Source organism: Magnolia sinica, chromosome 10, assembly GCF_029962835.1.
Source record: "Magnolia sinica isolate HGM2019 chromosome 10, MsV1, whole genome shotgun sequence".
NCBI classification, from domain to species: Eukaryota; Viridiplantae; Streptophyta; class Magnoliopsida; order Magnoliales; family Magnoliaceae; genus Magnolia; species Magnolia sinica.
The window spans coordinates 28,099,595-28,121,572 of record NC_080582.1 but is presented as its reverse complement, the minus strand read 5'-3'; the positions used below and the strand labels follow the sequence as shown (position 1 = coordinate 28,121,572).

The window sequence follows — 21,978 nt, the reverse complement described above, 5'->3', positions numbered from 1 at the left end:
TACAACCCTATCCACGACCTTTTTGGCTTCTTCTCAGAAATAATTCTCAACCAGCTCTGGTTCTTCCCCAGAAAGGCTTCTAAAGGGAAAATTCTCTAGTTTTGGCCTTTATCTAACCTTCTTCAGTCAATAGCTTTTTGTAGAACTGGACCACTGCACTACACTATCTTTTTCTTCAATCCTCTCATCCTCGACCGTAATGCTGAAAATCTTGTTGCATCTAGCTTGGCCACTTGCGAATTTGTGGCTGAAGCTTGTGTTTTTATCACTTTCCTTGAGCCACGTGGCACATGAGCGTTGCCTCCACTTGATGTCTTACTCCCTTGGGTGTCTTGAGTAATCTTGCCCTAGCTTATGGGGAGTCAATTTTTCTTCTTCTGACTGCTCTCTCTTCTGCCATGATGTCGAGCTCCTGAATCTTGCTAGGATATTTTCTTTTTTCCATCTCTCCTCCCAAACACTTCCCTCCTTCAAGCTAAGATTTTACCTTTTTGACGCTTCAATTTCTGGCTTAATATGAAGCCCGCAAATCCTGTTACTCAAAGGACCCCCACCAGTCGTTAATCAAGTTTGAAAATCCTTCCATCTCCAGCCACATCACTTCAAACCTGAAAGATAGCCCCAATTTTCTTCATCGACCTCTAGGAAAATTGGGCAATGATAGGATAGAGGCTTCGGTGGCCCACGCTGGGTAACCAACGGAAATTTATGGTGGTTGGAATGTTTGCTTCCACATATTTTTAAAAAAGCGCCACTGTTAAGCATGGTGTCTTCCAGTTGCAAATGTATAGAATCTGGGATTCTGGTTACCCCTGACTGAAGAAAAATATCTAGAAGGAAAAAGGGTGACCGGGTTTTTATGGACATGTTCTTTCACGTAAGTCCCAAAGCTGTTCAATAAAAGTGAAACTCTGTAGGTATGTGTTGCTATTGGAAACCTATGGATGTGGGGAATCTGGGTGCTCCTAGCTGTAGGGGAAAGTGAGAAAATGGGGGCTGACCATCTCGACCGTTCAAGGTTTTGTAATTTGTGTGCCCTTAGGGGGTGTTTGTTTTTCACTTGCATATGTAAATCTGGGTAAATAGCTAATAATGACTTTTGAAAGGTGTTTGTTTGAGAGGAAAATAACTACGTAATTACGCCTCGAAAATAGCATCAAATGCATGAAATCAAAGAGGGATTGGGTACTGTTAAAATCTGTGGGTCCCACAGTGATGTGTGTGTGTGATCCACGCTGTCCATCCGTTTTACCATCTCATTTTGGGGCACAAACCAAAAAATGAGTCAGATTGGAAGCCTAGTGGACCACATCACAGGAAACAAGGGGGGTTAATGACGTTCACCATTCAAAATTGAAACCTTCTTAGGGCCCACTGGGATGTGTATCTAATCATCCAACCTGTTCATAAGATCACACTGACATATATGAAGGGTCTACACAAATATCATCTTGATCCAAAACTTTTGTGGCTCCCAAGAAGTTTTCAATGTTAGGTGTTCAATTCCCACCATTTCCTATGGTGTGGTCCACTTGAGCTTCAGATCTGCCTTATTTTTGGGCCCATACCCAAAAATGAGCTGGCGGAATGGATGGACGGCATGGATAAGATAACATACATCATGGTGGGCCCCACAAATTTTACATGTGGAAATTGTACCAAAGTAATCTATGAAGTCGGAAACTTTGCAAACAAGCTCCTTGTCAATGTCAATCTTGGGACTGCTGCTGCAAATACATGGGTAAATAATCGTTATTCATTTACCATGAATTATACTGGTAAATGAAAATCTAACACCCCCTTAGAACTCTAGCATTGGGATAATACTCGGTACACAGGCTTGTTGTCCCACTACCCTTCTATTATTGTCTTTCTTTTTCCTACTACTACTTTTCCTTGTTTTCAAATTTCCATAATTTAAAAGCATTTTTAATTACATTTCATTATTTAATCTACCAATCTCATATCATGGAACCACTCGACTCCTTGCTTCAATATGTCAACCTTTTTTCCTCTCAACTGACTGCTCTTCCTGATTATGCAAACCATGTTTGGGAACATTGAATTGGTTTCTTCTATAGTAGCTTGTGGTTTTATTCACTAAGTTCTGCATTTTGTGCTGGATAGGTTTCTTGCATCCAGAGTAATCTGTTAAGTGACTAATAATTCTGGACTATGGAAGTCCATTTGCATGATTTTTGCTGTTTCCATGGTAAATACTGCTAGATGGAGACCATATCTGGGAAGCTTCAATTGTTAATTTATATGTGATGAGCAATCCTATTTTTTTGGCTTGATATTGCAACATTGATTACCAATAATATTTGGATGCTACTAGTCCAGGGAAGCAAATTGGGTTTTCAGAACAAATATTTTAACTATTCTTACTTTTAAATGTTGCAGTTGAAAACTTGTTCATCAAACTTCAATGCCATCGGTTTCCAATTTCTTCATTCTTTTTTGTCTATTTTGTCATATTTTGATGTGGGTTTGAATGGAAGTTATGGCATAAGTTTGACGTTGGCTGCCAACCTAATGCAACCCTCTACGTGCTTGGGACCGGCAATTAGTGTGCAAACCTCACACACGCGTGATGTAATAGACTATTACATAGGTTGATTACAATCATGTGCTATCAAATAGTCTAGTACATAGGTCGATTACAATCAACGAGTGCAACATAGACCAAGGAGTGAGTTGGCACAATTTGAAGGCTCTAAAAGGGTAAGGTGAATGCCCAAAGAATGTGGATGGAGGTGGTAAGAATATTCTTGATGACATATGGTCTAACTGAAGGTCTGGCCCTTGATAGATTGGAATAGGGGAATAAGATTCATGTAGCTGACATCAATTAATTGGGATAGGCTTAGATGATGATGATGATTTGATGTGGGCTTGGCTCTTAGCATTAAGCATTAGTAAATGAAGCTAGCTTATATTTATTTATTTTTTCACATTAATGTGAAATAAGTCCATGCCTTTTGTTTTCCATCTTTAGAAATCAAAGAGGCCAAGAAGCGAAAGGAAAGAGGAAAAGAGCTAGCGGACATTGACATGAGTAACATTGTCTCAAGTTCTCGCCGAAGGTCCACATCCAATTTCATTATTCCTCCCCCAAAGCCCAGGCTGGCGGCGGAAAAAAATGATGGTGGTGGTGGTGATGAGGAGGAAGATACTGATGATGAGGAGAGTGAAAGCGAAGGCGCGAGTGAAGGTAACTTTATCGGGTTTTGTAAGGTTTCTTTATTAATCGTTTTCATGAGTTAATTTGAAATAAGTCCGTGCCTTGTGTTTTCCATCTTCAGACATCAAAGATGTCAAAGAGCAGAAGAAAAGAGCAAAGCTGGGCATTGACATGAGTAACATTGTCTCAAGTTCTCACCGAAAGTCCACATCCAATTTCATTATTCCTCCCCCAAAGTCCAGGTTGGCAATTGAAAAAAATGATGGTGTTGGTGGTGGTGATGATGATGATGATGACGATGAGGAAGATACTGATGATGAAGAGAGTGAAAGCGAAGGCGCGTGTGAAGGTAACTTTATCGGGTTTGTAAGGTTGCTTTATTATTTGTTTTCATGAGTTATAAAATATTTGTTGGTCCTTTTCTTTATTTATTTTTTCCTTCTTAAGCTTCCTTTTGTGTTTACTATGTCGAATCAATATGCTTCCTCAAGTCTTCTCCAAAGAATTCTCAACAAATTGGACTCTGATAATACTTTGTAATCACCTGCATATATAATGATTGTGGTGATGTCTTCACATGGAAATAAGTCCATGCCTTGTGTTTGCCATCTTCAGAAATCAAAGAGACCAAGAAGCGAAAGGAAAGAGGAAAAGAGCTAGCGGACATTGACATGAGTAACATTGTCTCAAGTTCTCACCGAAGGTCCACATCCAATTTCATTATTCCTCCCCCAAAGCCCAGGTTGGCAGTGGAAAAAAATGATGGTGGTGGTGGTAGTGGTGATGAGGAGGAAGATACTAATGATGAAGAAAGTGAAAGCGAAGGTGCGAGTGAAGGTAACTTTATTGGGTTTTGTAACCTTGCTTTATTAATCGTTTTCATGAGTTAATTTGAAATAAGTCCATGCCTTGTGTTTTCCATCTTCAGAAATCAAAGATGTCAAAAAGCAGAAGAAAAGAGAAAAGCTGGGCATTGACATGAGTAACATTGTCTCAAGTTCTCACCGAAAGTCCACATCCAATTTCATTACTCCTCCCCCAAAGTCCAGGTTGGCAATTGAAAAAAATGATGGTGTTGGTGGTGGTGGTGGTGGTGATGACGACGACGACGAGGAATATACTGATGATGAAGAGAGTGAAAGCAAAGGCGCGTGTGAAGGTAACTTTATCGGGTTTGTAAAGTTGCTTTATTATTTGTTTTCATGAGTTATGAAATATTTGTTGGTCCTTTTCTTTATTTTTTTCCTTCTTAAGCTTCCTTTTGTGTTTACTATGTCGAATCAATCTGCTTCCTCAAGTATTCCATGGGTACGTGGGAGTCTCAACTCCAAAGAATTCTCAACAAATTGGACTCTGATAATACTTTGTAATCACCTGCATATATAATGATTGTGGTGATGTCTTCACATGGAAAAGTATTCAATTGCAATTTAGTGATGTGACACGTAGATGTTGGTAATTGCCATCCTTGAGCTCTAGAAAGACCACAAGATGATAAAAATGGACATCCTTGGTAAAATTTATTTGCAGATCAAAAAAAAAAATGTCCTATCTTCTGTTTGCTGTGTTGATGGCATACTACCATTCACATTTTTTTAATCGTTATATGGGTGTTTAAGTTAACACCACCCCCTGTTAGTATGAGCTGGTTCGTTCACAATTTTAAATCAATATCATAGGATTTTGACACCTGTAAATGCATTAGAGGCATTTTATGCACTCAAGGGCAATTTGGTCACTTGCAGAAAGAAGGACACTTTGGCACTACTCTCACTATATTTGTCATCTATAATCAATATCTCTGCCTGCATGAATTCATCTTTAAATATTACCATATGGTTTGAGAGCATCCCACTCATTATTGGATTTGATTTGATCTGAACATGGAGCTTATCCTTTGTTGGTTTTGCTCTTGGTCATATTGATACCTATTGACATAAGATCTGTTGACAATTTTGTCCTCATCTTTAAGGACAACTCATAAAAGATCTTTGCAACTTCCCTCATGCATGCTGACCCAAACTCATCAAAACACTCATTATGTCAGCTTTTTTCTTGGGCCAGCGAGTCCTACATCAATCAAATGAGGATATGTAGCCTCGCTTTCTCAAAATCATTGAGTGTGAAGTTATTGTTGCTTTGGAAGTGGTGCTTCTCAAGATGTGCTTTAGCTATGGATCGGATATTTGGGCCCTTTACTATTCATACATTGCACACTCTTCTTCCTCTAAAAATCGTACTGGAATGTCAATTACATAATAATGAGATGCTGTTTTGTAAAAACTCCTATTACTAACTATTAGATTTATTTAAAATCCATAGCAACATATTAAATGACTAATGGTTTGAAAAAAATTTCAGGAATTTTGTTGCATGTAGGAGCTTCTTCGACTTCTGCCCAAGGTAGCAACACAAGGAAGCAAGTTGAATTCAATCAAGTTGGGCAGCCGGTTGGAGAAAACGCAGCTTCATTCTCCACATTTTTAGGGCAACTGACCAGGACATACTGTCCAATTAGATACGTTGATTGGCGCAGTATACCTGCTGCAGTTAAGGATAATATATGGTCTATGATTAGGGTGAGCATGGAAATCTTTTTAGTTTACTTTATAATTTTTACAAAGTAATTCATGTTGCCTGATAATTTATAAAAAACAATAAACTTGACTGATTGTCCATAATGAAATAGGATACGTATGAGATCGATGTGAAGTACAGATCGAAGGTCCTTCAGAAAGTAAACAAATCGTTGAGGAATTGGAAGTGGGAATTGAGAAAACATTATGATAGGTTTGATCAAGATGCCGAGAGAAAAAGAAATTGTCCTAAAGGTGTGAAGCAAGAAGAGTGGGACAGTTTCGTTGATGTAGAGTCTATGGAACAGTCAATCAGTCGTCGTGAAAATGGAAAGGCTTCCAGAAAAGAGATGAAACGCCCTCACACGACTGGTAGACGAGGAGCTGCTAGGACGGCAGAGAAAATGGTAATTTGTATCCAGCTTCATTTTTTTTTTACAATTCAATTGAAGAATAAGAATTGTGTCAGCTGATTTGCTTATACAATTACAGCAAAAGGAAAATCCAAATACTATCATCACCAGAACAGACTTGTATGTGGCCACCCATACTAGATCCGATGGGTCTTACCCTACACAAGAGCTGAGCACCACAATGGTGAGAACAATTATTCATTTATTAACCAGTTTTTGCATTCAAGTATAACAAAGGATTTATTGAAACAACTATTTCTTTCATAGGAAAAAATAAAATCAATAATTGCTAGTGACCCTGCCAGTACACAAAGGGATTTAGACCATGACCCGGTTGCACAGGTTTTTCATTCATCCTCCTCACTTTATATACACAGTTTTTTTTTGTTTGTTTTTGTGTTTTTTTTTCCATGTAATATACATGCATCGCTAATCCCAAAAAAAATATTGTATAGGTTTGTGGTCGTGATAGCAGGGGAATTATTAGGGGCATGGGTGAGGGTATTTCTAAGACCACTATTATGGCTTCCATTCCCTACATGGAAGAAGCTCAAACTGAGAGGAGAGCACGTATGTCCGTTGAGTCCAGAATGGAAGCAGCAATGGCCGAAATGCTAAAGAGGTTGGATGAGGAAAAGGCATTTCGTATGAGTGTGGAGCAACAGTTGGCTGACATTAGGCAGCAGATTGCTCGTCAAGGTCAACAAGCAGACTGCTCCCCGACACAATCGCATCTCAGGTATCGCATTTGCCACAATAAAGTGACATCATTAATATTAAAAAAAGAAGATAAAATAGCATCTTTAGTTACTTCACTAAAACAATAATTTTATTTGTAGGCCTACCATCGATCCGGTGATGCCTGGAGTCTTTAAGAAGACTCGGTCCCAATTCCACAAACAAAAGAAATTTGCCATTTGACAGATATTCGTGGTCGGGTTGTTGCTAGTGGGTGATTGATGAGAGACAATATGGGCATCTCTCCAGAGCATATCAGGGTCGTAATAGATGGTATCGAGATTCCCACTTGGGAGTTGTTTGGTGATGACAAAACATTTGGAGATGTGATGCTGGGTGAAATTCTTGGTTGGCCCTAAAGTGTTGACGGAAACTTGATTGTTCAGTTGTTTTGTTATTATTATTTTTTAAACTTCTAGACCAGGCTATAGGATTAAGGATCGTTAGATTATGAAGTTGTGTTTTCTAATTGCAGGTGGTGCCTCTTTGTTTCATTTAATCTTTAGCATCGTTTTTTCCATTGATTGCGGATTGTTTGTGTATTTCTTAATCAAATATTTGCATGCCAGTAATCTACACAGGTTTCTGGTGTAATTTGGTTCGAGTTTTCCTCCGATTGTGTGTAAAATGTTTTGATTTGAATATCAAAAGAACCATGTAGTTACTTGATCTCAATTCCTATATTGGGTACATAGGCAGCCATTTTAAAAGTATTATACCATATCAGTGCATCCACAAATCTATTATTTTTTTCCTTCTTGCAGTGTGGATTCTCATTATATGTTGTTTTCAGAAGATTTCCAAAGAAAAAAGACACTTATCAGGTCATTTGGGAAGGTAACATAAGCTTTTTTTGTTTTCATTTGTCTTCAATTAATCAAGTCACTGAAGGACCCAAATTTCATAGGCATGAAGTATCACCAGAACACTGTTGCTACTTTTACGGTAGATAACAATTTAGAAAATTCTCTGTAATCAGTGTACACGCCTCTTCCAGGAATATACATTGAATGCAAATAATTTCAAATTTCCTAAAGCGCTACCTATTTGTGATTAGAGATAATGTTCACTGATACTTTGTTGAGTATGAAAATTAGTTCCTTTAGTAACTTCATTAATTGAAAATAATTACAGTGTTTTTATCACAATTCGCCTTTTTGGTTATGTAGGCAGCCATTCGTAATGTACTAGATCATATCGGTGTGGCCATAAATGTTTTTCTTTTTTTTTTCTCTGTTGTACTATTAAATCTTAGATTGGGTTTCTCTCTCTCTCTCTCTCTCACATTGGTGGCGAAATGTCGAACACACATGCCATAGGGACCATTATTAGTTTGTGTAAGATTCTTGTTGCTATGTTCTTTTGGGGTCTAAGCAGAGTTATAGAACTCCGAGTCGGGTTGAATTTCGAGGTTAAGTCACTTTGCAGGCTCAGTTTGAATTCCTGGTCAATCTGCAATTTATTTATTTGTTTATTTTTTTGAACCTTAAGGTGCAAAACAAACATGGAATATGTAGGAAATGGAAAACTATGTATTCCGAAGATCATAGTTTTTCATGGAAGGAAACCTAATTGCAATTCAGAGTGCATTCCTGTGACTTCAATGTTAAGGTAATAATAGTTCAATCATTTCCTTTTTACCAGACTAACTACTGCAATCCAATTCGACATTGCTTCCAAATGCATCCATTAGAGTTCTTTTGACACCCAAATCAACACATCAACATTGTAAGAGATTTTCAAGTACCAAAGTTTGTTTTTTGAAACCTTATTGCATGCCTATTTCAGAATAGAGAAATTGGAATTAGAAAGCAGAGGGAGTTAAAATTGTTGAAAGCATTTTGAGTTGCTGGAGCTTTAACCATTAATCTCTATAAAGGAAAGCCATTGCATGTGGACTTTTCATGTGCATAATTGTCAAAAAATTTCATGAAAAAGAGGACATCCGGTGAGATGGCATGCGGCGTGGGTCGTTAATGTTGGTCGGATGTTGCTTAAGTACTGCTATTTGGTATATTGTACATGTATACTTATTGAGGTGTTATATGATGCCTGTATTCACTTTGTGCTAGTAGACTACTCATTTATATACTGTGCCCCACTGTGGACGGCCCATGCATAAACAATCCTAGAGGATATCTAGGAGATTTTTCGCATGTGGTCATTGAAATTCATAAGAGTAACTCTCATGTTATTTCGAATTCATACCTTTTAATTAACACTAATTTTTCTCTAATGCTCTCATGGTTGGCAGGTTGCATCCAATAAGCAATTATGGGACTAGCAGTGAATAGTTTACTCAAATGTGTTTTTTAATTTTAATTATCTTACTAAATAATTTTATTTATTAAATTTTAAATGAGAAATAAAAATCAAAATGTTTAAGCTAGTCATTATGCTACCTAAATGTATTATCAGACACCCTAGTGGTAATATAAGCTGGAATTTTATTTTTATTTTTATTTTTTAAATACCTGTAAGAACATTAGCGACGGCCAAAATATTGAAAATTAGCGATATTACAAACTCTTGTTTAGTGAGATGGCATGCAACTTCCTAACCGTCGTTTAGTGGGATGGCATACAACTTCCTAACCGTTGTTTAGTGAGATGGCATGCAACTTCTTCCTAACAGTCATTATTAAGAGACGGTTAACAACCATCAAAATAGTGGCATGGCAAAATGTAATGCAATATGTGACGGTTGAAAACTGTTGCTAAGTTCGATTAACGACAATTTTAGGCAATTGTTTTTCTAATGTTTTGGCATATACCCCAACTTGAAGCTCACCGACAAGCAAGTTGGATTGAAAGTGGAGCTATGTCGCGTACGAGTCTAGAGTAATGAAAGCAAAGGTGCAACTTTCATGGAGTCACATTCAATAACCCATCTATTATTAGACATACATAATGAAAGGTACCCACGGTGAATTGTTGTAGTAACCATCATGTGCATGCACTTGTACACAATGACCATGACCATCAATTCCATGGGTCATCATATTAATTGGCTTAGGTTCTGACTTGGGAAAACGAAGAAGGTAGGGGGGCTTTGTCTTGCAATCTTTCCAGCTCCAACGCAGGTGCTCCACTCTCCTCTAGCGAAGAACCACCTATCCTTCCAGTCCTTTTGTAGCTACCCTACCCAGGCTAGCAACTTGATAAAGTATGGATGATCCTTAAGAACTAAACCTAAACCCTAAGCTCCATCTGAAATTTCAGCCGTTTCCAAGCCTAAGCCAAACCCCAGTTGAACCTAAGCCACTACCTAAGTTGAACCATATCCAAACTACTACCTAAGTCGAGCCATACCTAAGCCGTTTCCAAGCCAAAGCCTTAAACCCAAGCCTTGAGCCACACTCTCTAGGCACAATGAGCCAGTTGGATAAATTGTAGTAATGAACAATAAACAACAGTAATCAGATTATTGTCGATAGTAATTCGATTACCGCCTCTTCTCGGAAAATGTACCTCGAGTTAAAACTATTGATCCCCTGAAAGTCAACTATGCTGGGATTTACTTAACTTCATAATTCTTATTATTTACCATTTTACCAAGCTATTTAACCAATAAGAAAGCATCATGTGGCATCTTCCTTCCATCTACCAATTATAGGCTACCACATTATCATTTACCCTCCATAATCTCTAAAATTGCTTTAAAAAAATCATCCCAAAGGGTTATAAATACCCCCTCATCTCTTCATTTCACCAACCAACCAACTCTCACCGAGAGAGAGAGAGAGAGAGAGAGAGAGAGAGAGAGAGAGAGAGAGAGTGCTTGAGTCTTCAAGCTCCCACACGTTAGCCTCCTCCAACCATCTCTTAGCCTCCACCCACTTAGGTCAACCCGTCCAACCATGGTGCACCTAAGCATCCAAGCCATTTCAAGTGCAAGTCAAAGAGCGTGTCGTCATCCATAGCATTCATACTTCATTAATCACATCATTACTTCCCTTCTTAACCCTACTACTCCTCTAGGTTTTCATTGAACATATGCTCTGTGACTTATCGAAACTCCGGATCCTATCGCATCAGAAACTCATGGTAACCCAGTCCTCTCACATAACAATCTAGCATCATTACTCTTCTTAAATCTCATTTCTAGACATTCTTTGGACGTATGCTCTGTGGTTTGCCGGAATTCCGAACCTTGCCACATCAGAAATATGAGAATGTCCAATCTCATTATAATACTTTACGTCATATTATTTTATCCCCTAAGATCAGTTTACCAAATGAAGTAGAAACCGCACACCCATACGGGCAGAGATAGTGCCTAACACCTTCCTTCTCTATAATTGAGGTCCCTTACTTAAAATCCTAGGTCGCAAATCAGGAGTCAACTTAAAGGAAGATAGTCTTCGGATTCTCTAGCTTTTACAGATTTTGCAGGCTCTAACTGACTGAGGGATTTTGAGGTAATTGGCTAGTGGCGACTTTGTCTACAACATCATCGATCAAAATTAGCCCATATGGCCTCAAACCAAAGATAAAAGCATGGACGTCGATTTCCAGCGTTCACAGAATGGTGTCTCTGCTGAGGAATTGCTAGTCGATGCTACCTGAGACCCGACTCCGAAAAGTGTGGTAATCAAATCTTAGGGAATATTCTACATACAAACATTTACATTCATACTTTGTATTAAAAAAATGAGCACCAGTCTTTAGCTTGCACCCATTAAAGGCTTTTGCTTCCCCCATGCTTACCTGATCTAGAGCCGCCATAGCAAATCAAAAAGAAGAAACCATTACACCTAAAAGGCACCTTCAGATCACCCGAGCTCAGGATTGGTAAAATTGCAAACACTACATCCATGGAGGACGTGGCCTAAAATCTCAAGGTTTTGCATGACCTTCTTGTCTAATATATTCAGAGAGGGGCTACCCAAACTATATAGGTATCATTGCCTAATGCCTCACTCATCTCAACCGTAAGACCCGTGTCCTAGTCCGTACCATTCTGTTGGCTTCCGCAGTCCTTTCGGTCAAATTCCAGCAACCTTCGCACCGTATCCGACGTTTGCGCGCAATCCTAAGCCAGGTCCCGCACACCAACGTCGGCTCGATCCGAAACTTGTATCATAGCGACCGCGTCGTCGCTGCGGTTCCAATGCCGTGACTTACGCACCGAACCGATACTCAGGCAAGAAGATATCGATCTGCGTTTATTCTGAAGAAACACCGCGCGTTGCGGATTTCGAGGGAATCTCTACAATTAGTCCCATCAATCAACCATTAATGCAAGCCTTACCTCAAGTACAACAACCCATCCCTCTTTCTCCACAAAGTCAACTCTCTCTCTCTTCACCCATCCCTCTTTTACTCACTTTTCAAACCAACCCATGCTTCATTAATTACACCCATCACTCCATCACCTCACCTCACCCATCCATATCTTCTCTCTCTCCCTCATTTCTCTAAAAAAAATCTCTCCAAGCAACTCAAGCCTCTCACGTCCAAGCTTTCCTCTCCCTCCCAAGTGTGGTCCACCTTCTCATCTTCCATCTCAACCATCAAAAGTCCATCAACCTCCATCAAAAGGCAAGCTAAGGAGCATTGGAGTCTAAGGGACCAAGAAGAAGGAAGATAAGGTGGGTGACTTACCATTAATTTAAATTTTAGGGCCCACTTGTTGGTGGGACCCATTTGGATGTATGTGATTTAATCAAGAGGGCCCATAGTGGCGGGGTTCCTCCTCTCCATCACCGTCTCTCTAATTTCTCTCTCTCTCTCTCTCTCTCTCTCTCTCTCTCTCTCTCAAGATCCACACCATCCACTGTTAAAATGGGCCCAATGCCCTTCTTATTATATGATATATTTTATATAATATATATATGATATATAATATAATATATATTATATATATATAATATAGGATATATATATATATATATATATATATATATATATGTGTATATATATATATATATTATGTGTATACAGGTGTTGGTGGGCCACATCCACTTGGGACCCACCACAATGAACTGTCTTCCTATGCCGTCCAGCGTCCCTGGACGCTGGAAGTGCTATTGGTGGCCGAACAGTGGAGTGTATGCTGACATGGGAGGTAGTACCGAGCTAGCCAAAAATGGCGGGCTACTTATGCAGGCCTCACCTTGATGTATGCATATAATCTAAACCGTCTATCCCGCTGCCCAAATCATTTTACCCATTGAGCCAAAATTTGGGACCAATCTGAAAATCAAGCGGGCCATACCATAGGAAACAACGATCCTACCTTCGATTCACTCCATGATGCTCCTGTATATCGAAAACAGCCCAACTTTTGACTCTACGGGTTTGTATCGAGCCATAGGGACCCATGGCTGGAGTGGATCTTGCGGATGCGGGCCCCATCTACTAAAATCCATAGAAAACGTAAAAAAAAAAAACGAGCAGCGGTGCTACTGCTGCTGTCAGCGCACATGCAGGCGCTACCTGCGCTAGCCGCTGACGGACGGACGGGCTGGGGCTCACGGCCCCAGCTGTGGGCCCCACTTTGATGCGTTTCGACCATCAAAACCGTGCATTTGATGGGTCCCCACGGACCAACCGTCCATCCCAAAAATCAGCCTTATACGGAACTCATGTGGGCCATACCATTTAAAATCATGTGAAGACATGCCAAAACATATAAAATCACTTGGTGGGGCCCACCTGAAATTTGGATGAAGCTGAAACTTAGTCTGAACGGTCAGCCAAGTGGGACGCACCCAATGAGTGGGCTGGATCTGTGGACCGCATCGCGGTGGGCCCCTGACTGTGACCTTATGTCAGTTGGATGTCAAATAAACATCACAGTGGGCACATTTGGACGGAAAATAAATATCACAGTGGGCCCTATCTAGGCCCACGTGACCTCCTCAACAGTTGGATGGCAAACAAATATCACTGTGGGCTCTACTCAAGGTCCACATGACCTTATGAATAAATTGGATGGCAAATAAATATCACTGGGGGCCTACTCAAGGTCCACGTGACCATATGAATAGATTGGATTGCAAACAAGTATCACAGTGGGTCCTACCTTGGTCCATGTGGCTTTATGAACAGTTGGGTGGAAAATAAACATTATATTGGGCCCTAGGCTGGGTGGAAAATAAGCATTATGGTGGGCCCCACTTATGTATGTATTGTAAACCACACCCTCCATTAGTGTGGGCTCCATCATGATGCACGTGTTTCATCCAGCTGTCCAACCGTTTTGGAGATAATTTAAGGCCCATTGTGGAGGCCCATCTTCATGTATTGGTGGTCCTTGTTGAGGCCCACCTTGAATTGTATTAGGCCCATATTATGGGGGCCCATTTGATGTACTGGAGGCCCATGGGTCAAGGCCCAATAGGACCTACATAAGGCCCATTGTAGTGTGATTCCACCATGATATATATATTGATTTTATAATGGGTTATACCTTGGGAGCAATGATGGTTTGATGTCCACATTACAAGGACGATGTTGGTTAAATGTTCGCATTGTCACTCTCTCCCTAGGGCCCATTAATAGGCCCATACCTATACCATATAGTCCGTCTAGGCCCATATTCGTTTTGATCAGAACCCATCACCACGTAACATGCTTAGTATAGATTCATGATTCATGATCATACGCATCATATGTATGCCTGATATGAGAAGTGATTGATCATAGTATATGCCTTTGGGCAAATCGTTTATGGGCTCTTGGATAGGCGGAGGTGCCCTACATGAGCGCTCGATACGCGCAGGATTGTTGCATGTTTGGTAGGGTGATTCATGCACTTGCATTTGTGTGATCATGATCATTGTATGCCCTAGCAACATCAGGGCCATAGCCTCCACAGACACATCGTGGGTGGCTGAGTTGGATACCGAAAATGTTTGGTTCTAGTATACGGGCGCCATAGATGTCCCTGGGTGAAAATCTCTAAACCCGATGGTATCAGAGGATGACTCCAGCGTCGAGACCGAGTGGATATATGAGCGCACGAGGGCCGAATACCAGGAGGCCGCGTCTCCCACTGTGTCGTGGTCGGTTGGAAAGGAATGTGGCCTTACTCGCCGGAGAGTAGGGGGCAATACTAGGCTGAGTTTGACCTGCTCGTGAATGGGTCCCTATCGATGTGCCGGATAAGTATTGACAGACTATTGGCCAGGCGGATAGTGGGGTTTCTTACGCTCACTTGGACTGTACGGCTAGGAGAGCGACAGTGCCATTTGGAGTGTATTGAGCCCTGGTGATTATCCAGAATGAGAACTGTACTAATATATGATGAGGTTTGGCATGCTTGAGTTGCATCTCGCATTGCATGGTCGTGTTATGGCCGATAGCATTCATATCTTGCACCGCATAACCTTGGTACGGCTGATTGCATTCATGTGCTCATCACTATGATTCCGCATTACTCTGACCTTGCATTTTGAGCACGCTTATATTGCGCACATACTTACACCACCCTTTAAGCTTTCTATAAGCTTATGCACGATTGATGCGTGCAGGTGACGCCAAGACGCAGTCGCAGCCTTAGTCTCGCCGTAGTTGGAGCGTGCAGCCGAGCTTCTGGAGTCTTGCTTCTTTCGTTACATTGTATTTTCCCTTTCTGTCGCATTGTACAAATTTTTTTTGATCATAGTGGATTTTGTGGTGGTGTTCTTGTGATTATTGTTCGTGGGTTATGCTTTTGGTTATGCTCATTATGAATCAGACTGATGATTATAAATCTTCCTTGTAGTATCCGAGGATCGGAACCTGGTGAATGGGTGTCGGGAACTGAGAATGGGGTTCTACGGAGGCTGTCGGCGCCGGATTCGGCAATCAGAAATTTCGTGAGCCCGGTTTCTGAGTTCGGGGCGTGATAGAAGTTGGTATCAGAGAATAACTCGGGAATAACCAAGAATAACATTACATGTCTGCTATGAATGATTAAGTCCTAAGTTCGGATAGTCTAGTGATTTTTTTATTACCGACCCTTAACGAGCGTGCCTTCGAGAGTTTTCAAAGTTGATAGGCACCTTCGCTCTTTCCTGTAGGACATGGCGCGTAGGAGAGTGACCCGATCGACTCCCGCACCACCACCTGAGACTCCGGTTCCACCACCTGCGGCTCCCGCACTACCACCTACGATTCCTGCTCCACCACCAGAGATTCCTACTGCCCAGCCTGAGGATGTCGCTCCTCTACCAGAGATTCATACCGCCCATCCTGAGGATGCTGTTCCTCCATAAGAGACCGGTGCGGATCCGACCGTATCTGTGAGTGCTTCCCAGTTACAGCAGATGCTGCAGGCTGTGACGGCCGCACTTCAGGGGCAGAGCAAACACCCAGTTGTTTCACTGGCCCAGGCAGAGCAGGAGCGCGCGAGTGCCCTCCTTCGAGAGTTCCAACAGCTTGATCCTCCGCGTTTTCAGGGCGAGCCAGACCCGACAGCAGCTGAGAGGTGGCGCTCCGATGTGGAGAAGATCTTCGATACTTTGTCATGCACGACCGAGCAGCGAGTTCGGTTGGCAGTGTTTCTTTTCCAGGGCGAGGCCGAGCACTGGTGGACCTCGGTTACCCCCGTCGCAGGACCTGACTATATCTGGACATGGGAGGACTTTATCGATCGATTCGAGGAGCAGTACTTCCCTGACCACATTCGACGCCAGAGGGCACTGGAGTTCGAGACTCTGGTGCAGGGGGATATGACCGTGGCACAGTACGCGGCTCGTTTCGTAGCGCTATCGAGGTTTGCGCCTTATATGGTTGATGATGAGGGGCGGAAGGCTCGCCGTTTCGAGAACGGCTTACGTTACGGCCTTCGGGGCCGTGTGATTCGGCACGAGCTTCCGACCTTTCAGGCAGTAGTGCGGAGGGCTCAAATCTACGAGACGGAGTAGGTAGGAACGCAGGCCGACAGAGATCATAGGAGGGGTCAGAAGAGGCAGACCCCCTCCAGTAGCTCCCAGCAGCAGTGACGACCATAGAGGTATAGGAGCCACCCACCTGCTAGAGCACCAGCAGCCCCAGCAGCACCTCCAGCGCCACCCCAGCAGCCGTTTAAAGGGACTTGTTTTGGATGTGGTGGGACAGGGCACCGCTTGTCTGAGTGCCCTCGCCCTCATCTGCAGCAGTCGAGAGGGTCACAACAGCCTCACTTACATCCGCCGAGAGCACCACAGCAGCCTCCAGCATAGCAGCGACCTCAGCAGCAGCCTCCAGCACAGCAGCGACCCCATCAGCAGCGACCACAACCACCTCAGCCGCCGAGACCCCAGCAGCAGCAAAGGCAGTAGTATAGGCCACAACAGAGGCAGCAACAGCACCACGGACCTCAGAGGGGACAGGCACCTCCCCAGCCAGCTCAGGCTAGATTTTACGTGGCTCAGCAGGACCCGCAATCATCCGGAGGAGTCGTCGAGGGTATACTTCATGTCTCTTCATGCATCGCCCGAGTATTATTTGATTCTGGTGCTCTTACTCATTCATGTCCGAGGATTTCTGCCGATCGACTGGATTGCCGACATAGTCTGCTCGCGAGGAGTTGACCGTATCGACGCCCTTGGGGAGGACCACAGTATTGGGCCGCATCTGTTCATCTTGCCCAGTTCTAGTTGGTGATATCTTTTTGCCCGCTGACTTATTTGTGCTGCCGATGACAGATTTCGACGTTATCTTGGGCATGGATTGGCTTGCCGAGTACCACGTCGTGATGGACTGTTCCACGAGGACGGTCACGTTCTGCATACCAGGCTTGCCGCAGTTTCAGTTCGTTGTAGAGCCCCGAGGAGAGCCGTTATCTTGCTTGATGTCCTGCGCCATTGAGGAGCCTGTTGCCATTTGTATTGATCAGTGGCCGGTTGTCTGCGACTTCCCCGACGTGTTCCAGGAGATTCCAGGATTGCCTCCGCGCCGTCATATTGAGTTTCAGATAGACCTTGTGCCCGGTACCGCGCCTATCTCGAAGGCCCCATACCGTATGACATCGATGGAGTTGCGTGAGCTGCATTGTCAGTTGGACGAGTTACGTGAGTTGGGATTTATTCGTCCAAGCAGTTCTCTGTGGGGAGCGCTGGTACTCTTCGTTAGGAAGAAGGATGGCTTGTTGAGGCTCTGCGTAGATTACCGTGAGCTCAACCGGGTCACAGTCAAGAACAAGTACCCGCTCCCGAGGATAGACGATTTATTTGATCAGCTGCAGGGTGCACAGTTCTTTTCGAAGATTGACCTGCGTTCTGGTTATCATCAGATTCGTATCCAAGAGGAGGACATCCCGAAGACAGCTTTCAGGACGCGTTATGGTCATTTTGAGTTTCAGGTCATGTCCTTTGGACTGACCAATACACCTGCGGTCTTCATGCAGTTGATGAACGAGGTCTTTCATCCATATCTCGATCAGTTTGTTGTGGTCTTCATCTACGACATTCTGATATATTCGAGGACCAGCATCTAGAGATTGTCTTGCAGACCCTTCATGCCCACCAGCTATATGCGAAACTGGAGAAGTGTGAGTTCTGGCAGGAGGAGGTGAGATTCCTCGGTCACGTGGTGACAAGGGAGGGTGTCGCAGTGGACCCCTCGAAGGTTGAGGCAGTGCGTCAGTGGGGCCAGCCCATGACTGCGTCCGAGATCCGCAGTTTCCTTGGTTTAACGGGATATTATCGGCGTTTCATTGAGGGCTTCTCCCGTATTGTAGCCCCGTTGACCAGGTTGACTCGGAAGGGCGCAGAGTTTATTTGGAGTGACGCCTGTGAGAGAGCATTTACGGAGCTGAAGGACCGTCTGACGTCCGCTCCTGTCCTCACTCTTCCCTCTGAGAGTGATGGATTCGTGATATTTACTGATGCTTCGCGTATTGGATTAGGTGCTGTCCTGATGCAGCATGGCAGACCTGTAGCATTTGCGTCTCATCAGCTCAAGGTTCATGAGCTGAACTACCCCACGCACGATTTGGAGCTGGCAGCAGTTGTCTTCGCACTGAAGGTGTGGAGACACTATCTCTATGGGGTTAGGTTCGAGCTCTTCTCTGACCATAAGAGCTTGAAGTATCTATTTTCTCAGTCTGAGCTGAACATGAGACAAAGACGCTAGATGGAGCTTCTGAAGGATTACGATTTCGACCTTTAGTACCACCCAGGCAAGGCGAATGTGGTGGCAGATGCCCTCAGTCGTCAGCCACGAGGCCTGGTGGCACATATGATGATTCAGGAGTGAAAGATGCTCAAAGATATAGCAGAGTACGACTTTGATTTTAGTCTGCAGTCTTCTATCGTTCAGCTATCGAGTCTATCGATTCAACCTTCTCTTGTCGCAAGGGTAATCGAGCAGACAGATGAGTCGTTACAGGATTATCGAGCAGAAGCGGCATCTGAGAGTCAGACAGATTGGCAGATTGGTTCTGATGGTGGACTTCACTTCAGAGGTCGATTGTGTGTCCCGGATATTCCTGATTGCGCAGAGATCTTATGACTGAGGCACATCGATCGCGATTTTCCATCCACCCTCGCTCGACGAAGATGTACCGTGATATGAGGAGACAGTATTTTTGGGCGGGGATGAAGCGCCAGATTGCCAGTTTTGTGGCTGAGTGTGACACATGCCAGCGTGTCAAGGCCGATCATCAGAGACCCCCTGGTCTATTGCAGCCGTTGAGTGTCCTGACGTGGAAGTGGGAGCACGTATCCACAGATTTCATTATGGGTTTGCCGATGACTTAGAGTGGTCATGACGCCATCTGGGTTGTCGTGGATCGCCTGACGAAGTCGGCACACTTTCTTGCAATTCGTGCGACTTGGCCTTTAGACCGGCTTGCGAGGTTATTCATTGAGGAGATTGTGAGATGCACGGCGTCCCAGTCTCGATCGTTTTTGACCGAGATCCGAGATTCAAGTCTCAGTTTTGGAGGAGCTTTCAGAGAGCTATGGGCACTGATTTGCAGCTCAGTACCGCGTATCATCCGCAGACCGATGGCCAGACCGAAAGGGTCAACCAGATCCTTGAGGATATGCTTCGGGCCTGCGTGATTGACTTCGGTGGTAGCTGGGATGAGCATCTGCGATTGGCTGAGTTCGCATACAACAGCAACTATTAGGCGACCATTGGCATGGCTCCTTTTGAGGCATTACATGGCAGACCGTGCAGATCTCCGAGTTGTTGGACCGAGGTTGGAGAGCGGCGTCTCCTAGGTCCCAAGCTTGTGTAAGAGACATCAGAGGTTATTGATATCATCAGGCAGAGGATGCGCACAGCTCAGAGCCGGCAGAAGAGTTTTACTGATCACCGGCGTCGTCCCTTGGAGTTTGATGTAAGGGACCACGTGTATCTCAAGGTCTCGCCCATGAAGGGTGTAGTTCGATTTGGAGCGAAGGGGAAGCTTGCCCCGAGATTCATAAGACCTTTCGAGATCACTGAGCGCATTGGTGCTGTGGCCTATCGGCTTACCTTATCATCTCAGTTGTCTGGCGTCCACAACATTTTCCACGTTTCTATGTTGAGGAAGCGTGGGTCAGACATAGTTCCTGTTATCGATTGGCAATCGTTGGATGTTCGTGAGGACGCTTCTTACATCGAGCAGCCAGTTCGTATCCTTGATCGGAAGGAGCAAGTCCTCCGAACCAAGGTCATCCCCTTGGTGAAGGTTCAGTGGGGTCACCATTCTGTTGATGAGACATCTTGGGAGCGCGAGGTTGAGATTCGAGAGCATTATCCCCATCTCTTTGATGATTGATTACATGTTGTATCTTGTATGTTGTCTTCGATTTGATATGACGATGCCTTGCTTCCTCTTCTATTATGATTTATGTTTTCTTGTGTTGATTGTGTAAATTTTGAGGACGAAATTTTTATTTGGAGGGGAGAGCTGTAAGACCCGTGTCTTAGTCCGTACCATTCCATTGGCTTCCGCGGTCCTTTCGGTTGAATTCCGACAATCCTCGACCCGTATCTGACGTTTGTGCACAATCCTAAGCCAAGTCCTACATACCAAGGTCGTCTTGATTTAAAACTTGAATCTAAATGACCGCGCCGTCATCGCGGTTCTAACACCGCGACTTGCGCATCGAACCGATACCCAGGTAAGAAGATGTCGATTTACATTTATTCCGAAGAAACACCGCGCGTTACGGATTTCGAGGGAATCTTTACAATTAGTCCCATCAATCAACCATTAATGCAAGCCTTACCTCAAGTACAACAACCCATCCCTCTTTCTCCACAAAGTCAACTCTCTCTCTCTCTTCACCCATCCCTCTTTTACTCACTTTTCAAACCAACCCATGCTTCATTAATTACACCCATCACTCCATCACCTTACCTCACTCATCCATATCTTCTCTCTCTCCCTCATTTCTTCAAAAAAAATCTCTCCAAGCAACTCAAGCCTCTCACGTCCAAGCTTTCCTCTCCCTCCCAAGTGTGGTCCACCTTCTCATCTTCCATCTCAACCATCAAAAGTCCATCAACCTCCATCAAAAGGCAAGCTAAGGAGCATTGGAGTCTAAGGGACCAAGAAGAAGGAAGATAAGGTGGGTGATTTACCATTAATTTAAATTTTAGGGCCCACTTGTTGGTGGGACTCATTTGGATGTATGTGATTTAATCAAGAGGGCCCATAGTGGCGGGGTTCCTCCTCTCCATCACCGTCTCTCTAATTTCTCTCTCTCTCTCTCTCTCTCTCTCTCTCTCTCTCTCTCTCTCTCCCTTTTCATTGTGATGGTGAAGATCCACACCATCCACTGTTAAAATGGGCCCAATGCCTTTCTTATTATATGATATATTTTATATAATATATATATGATATATAATATAATATTATATATATATATATATATATATATTATGTGTATACAGGTGTTGGTGGGCCACATCCACGTGGGACCCACCACAATGAACTGTCTTCCTATGCCATCCAGCGTCCCTGGACGCTGGACGTGCTATTGGTGGCCGAACAGTGGAGTGTATACTGACATGGGAGGTAGTATTGAGCTAGCCAAAAATGGTGGGCCACTCATGCAGGCCCCACCTTGATGTATGCATATAATCTAAGCCGTCTATCCCGTTGCCTAGATCATTTTACCCGTTGAGCCAAAATTTGGGACCAATCTGAAAATCAA

The 21,978-nt window shown here is 43.4% G+C and overlaps 1 protein-coding gene across 6 annotated transcripts in view; it reads left to right on the top strand.

The window, feature by feature from the left end:
• Positions 1–7,586, top strand: part of LOC131258227 (uncharacterized) — a 65,755-nt gene extending 58,169 nt beyond the window's left edge. The window contains exons 6-15 of one of the 6 annotated variants that reach the window (XM_058259386.1): positions 2,999–3,214; positions 3,306–3,533; positions 3,800–4,009; positions 4,113–4,343; positions 5,546–5,763; positions 5,874–6,167; positions 6,253–6,357; positions 6,441–6,515; positions 6,629–6,912; positions 7,013–7,586. In XM_058259386.1, coding sequence (XP_058115369.1) covers positions 2,999–3,214; positions 3,306–3,533; positions 3,800–4,009; positions 4,113–4,343; positions 5,546–5,763; positions 5,874–6,167; positions 6,253–6,357; positions 6,441–6,515; positions 6,629–6,912; positions 7,013–7,094 — 1,943 coding nt within the window. In that variant the 3' untranslated portion in view covers positions 7,095–7,586. Of the gene's footprint in view, positions 1–2,998; positions 3,215–3,305; positions 3,534–3,799; positions 4,022–4,112; positions 4,344–5,545; positions 5,764–5,873; positions 6,168–6,252; positions 6,358–6,440; positions 6,516–6,628; positions 6,913–7,012 lie in introns of all 6 variants that reach the window. The other 5 variants (XM_058259385.1, XM_058259389.1, XM_058259387.1 and 2 more) reach the window with 5 other exon arrangements.
• The last annotated feature ends 14,392 nt before the right edge of the window (positions 7,587–21,978 follow it).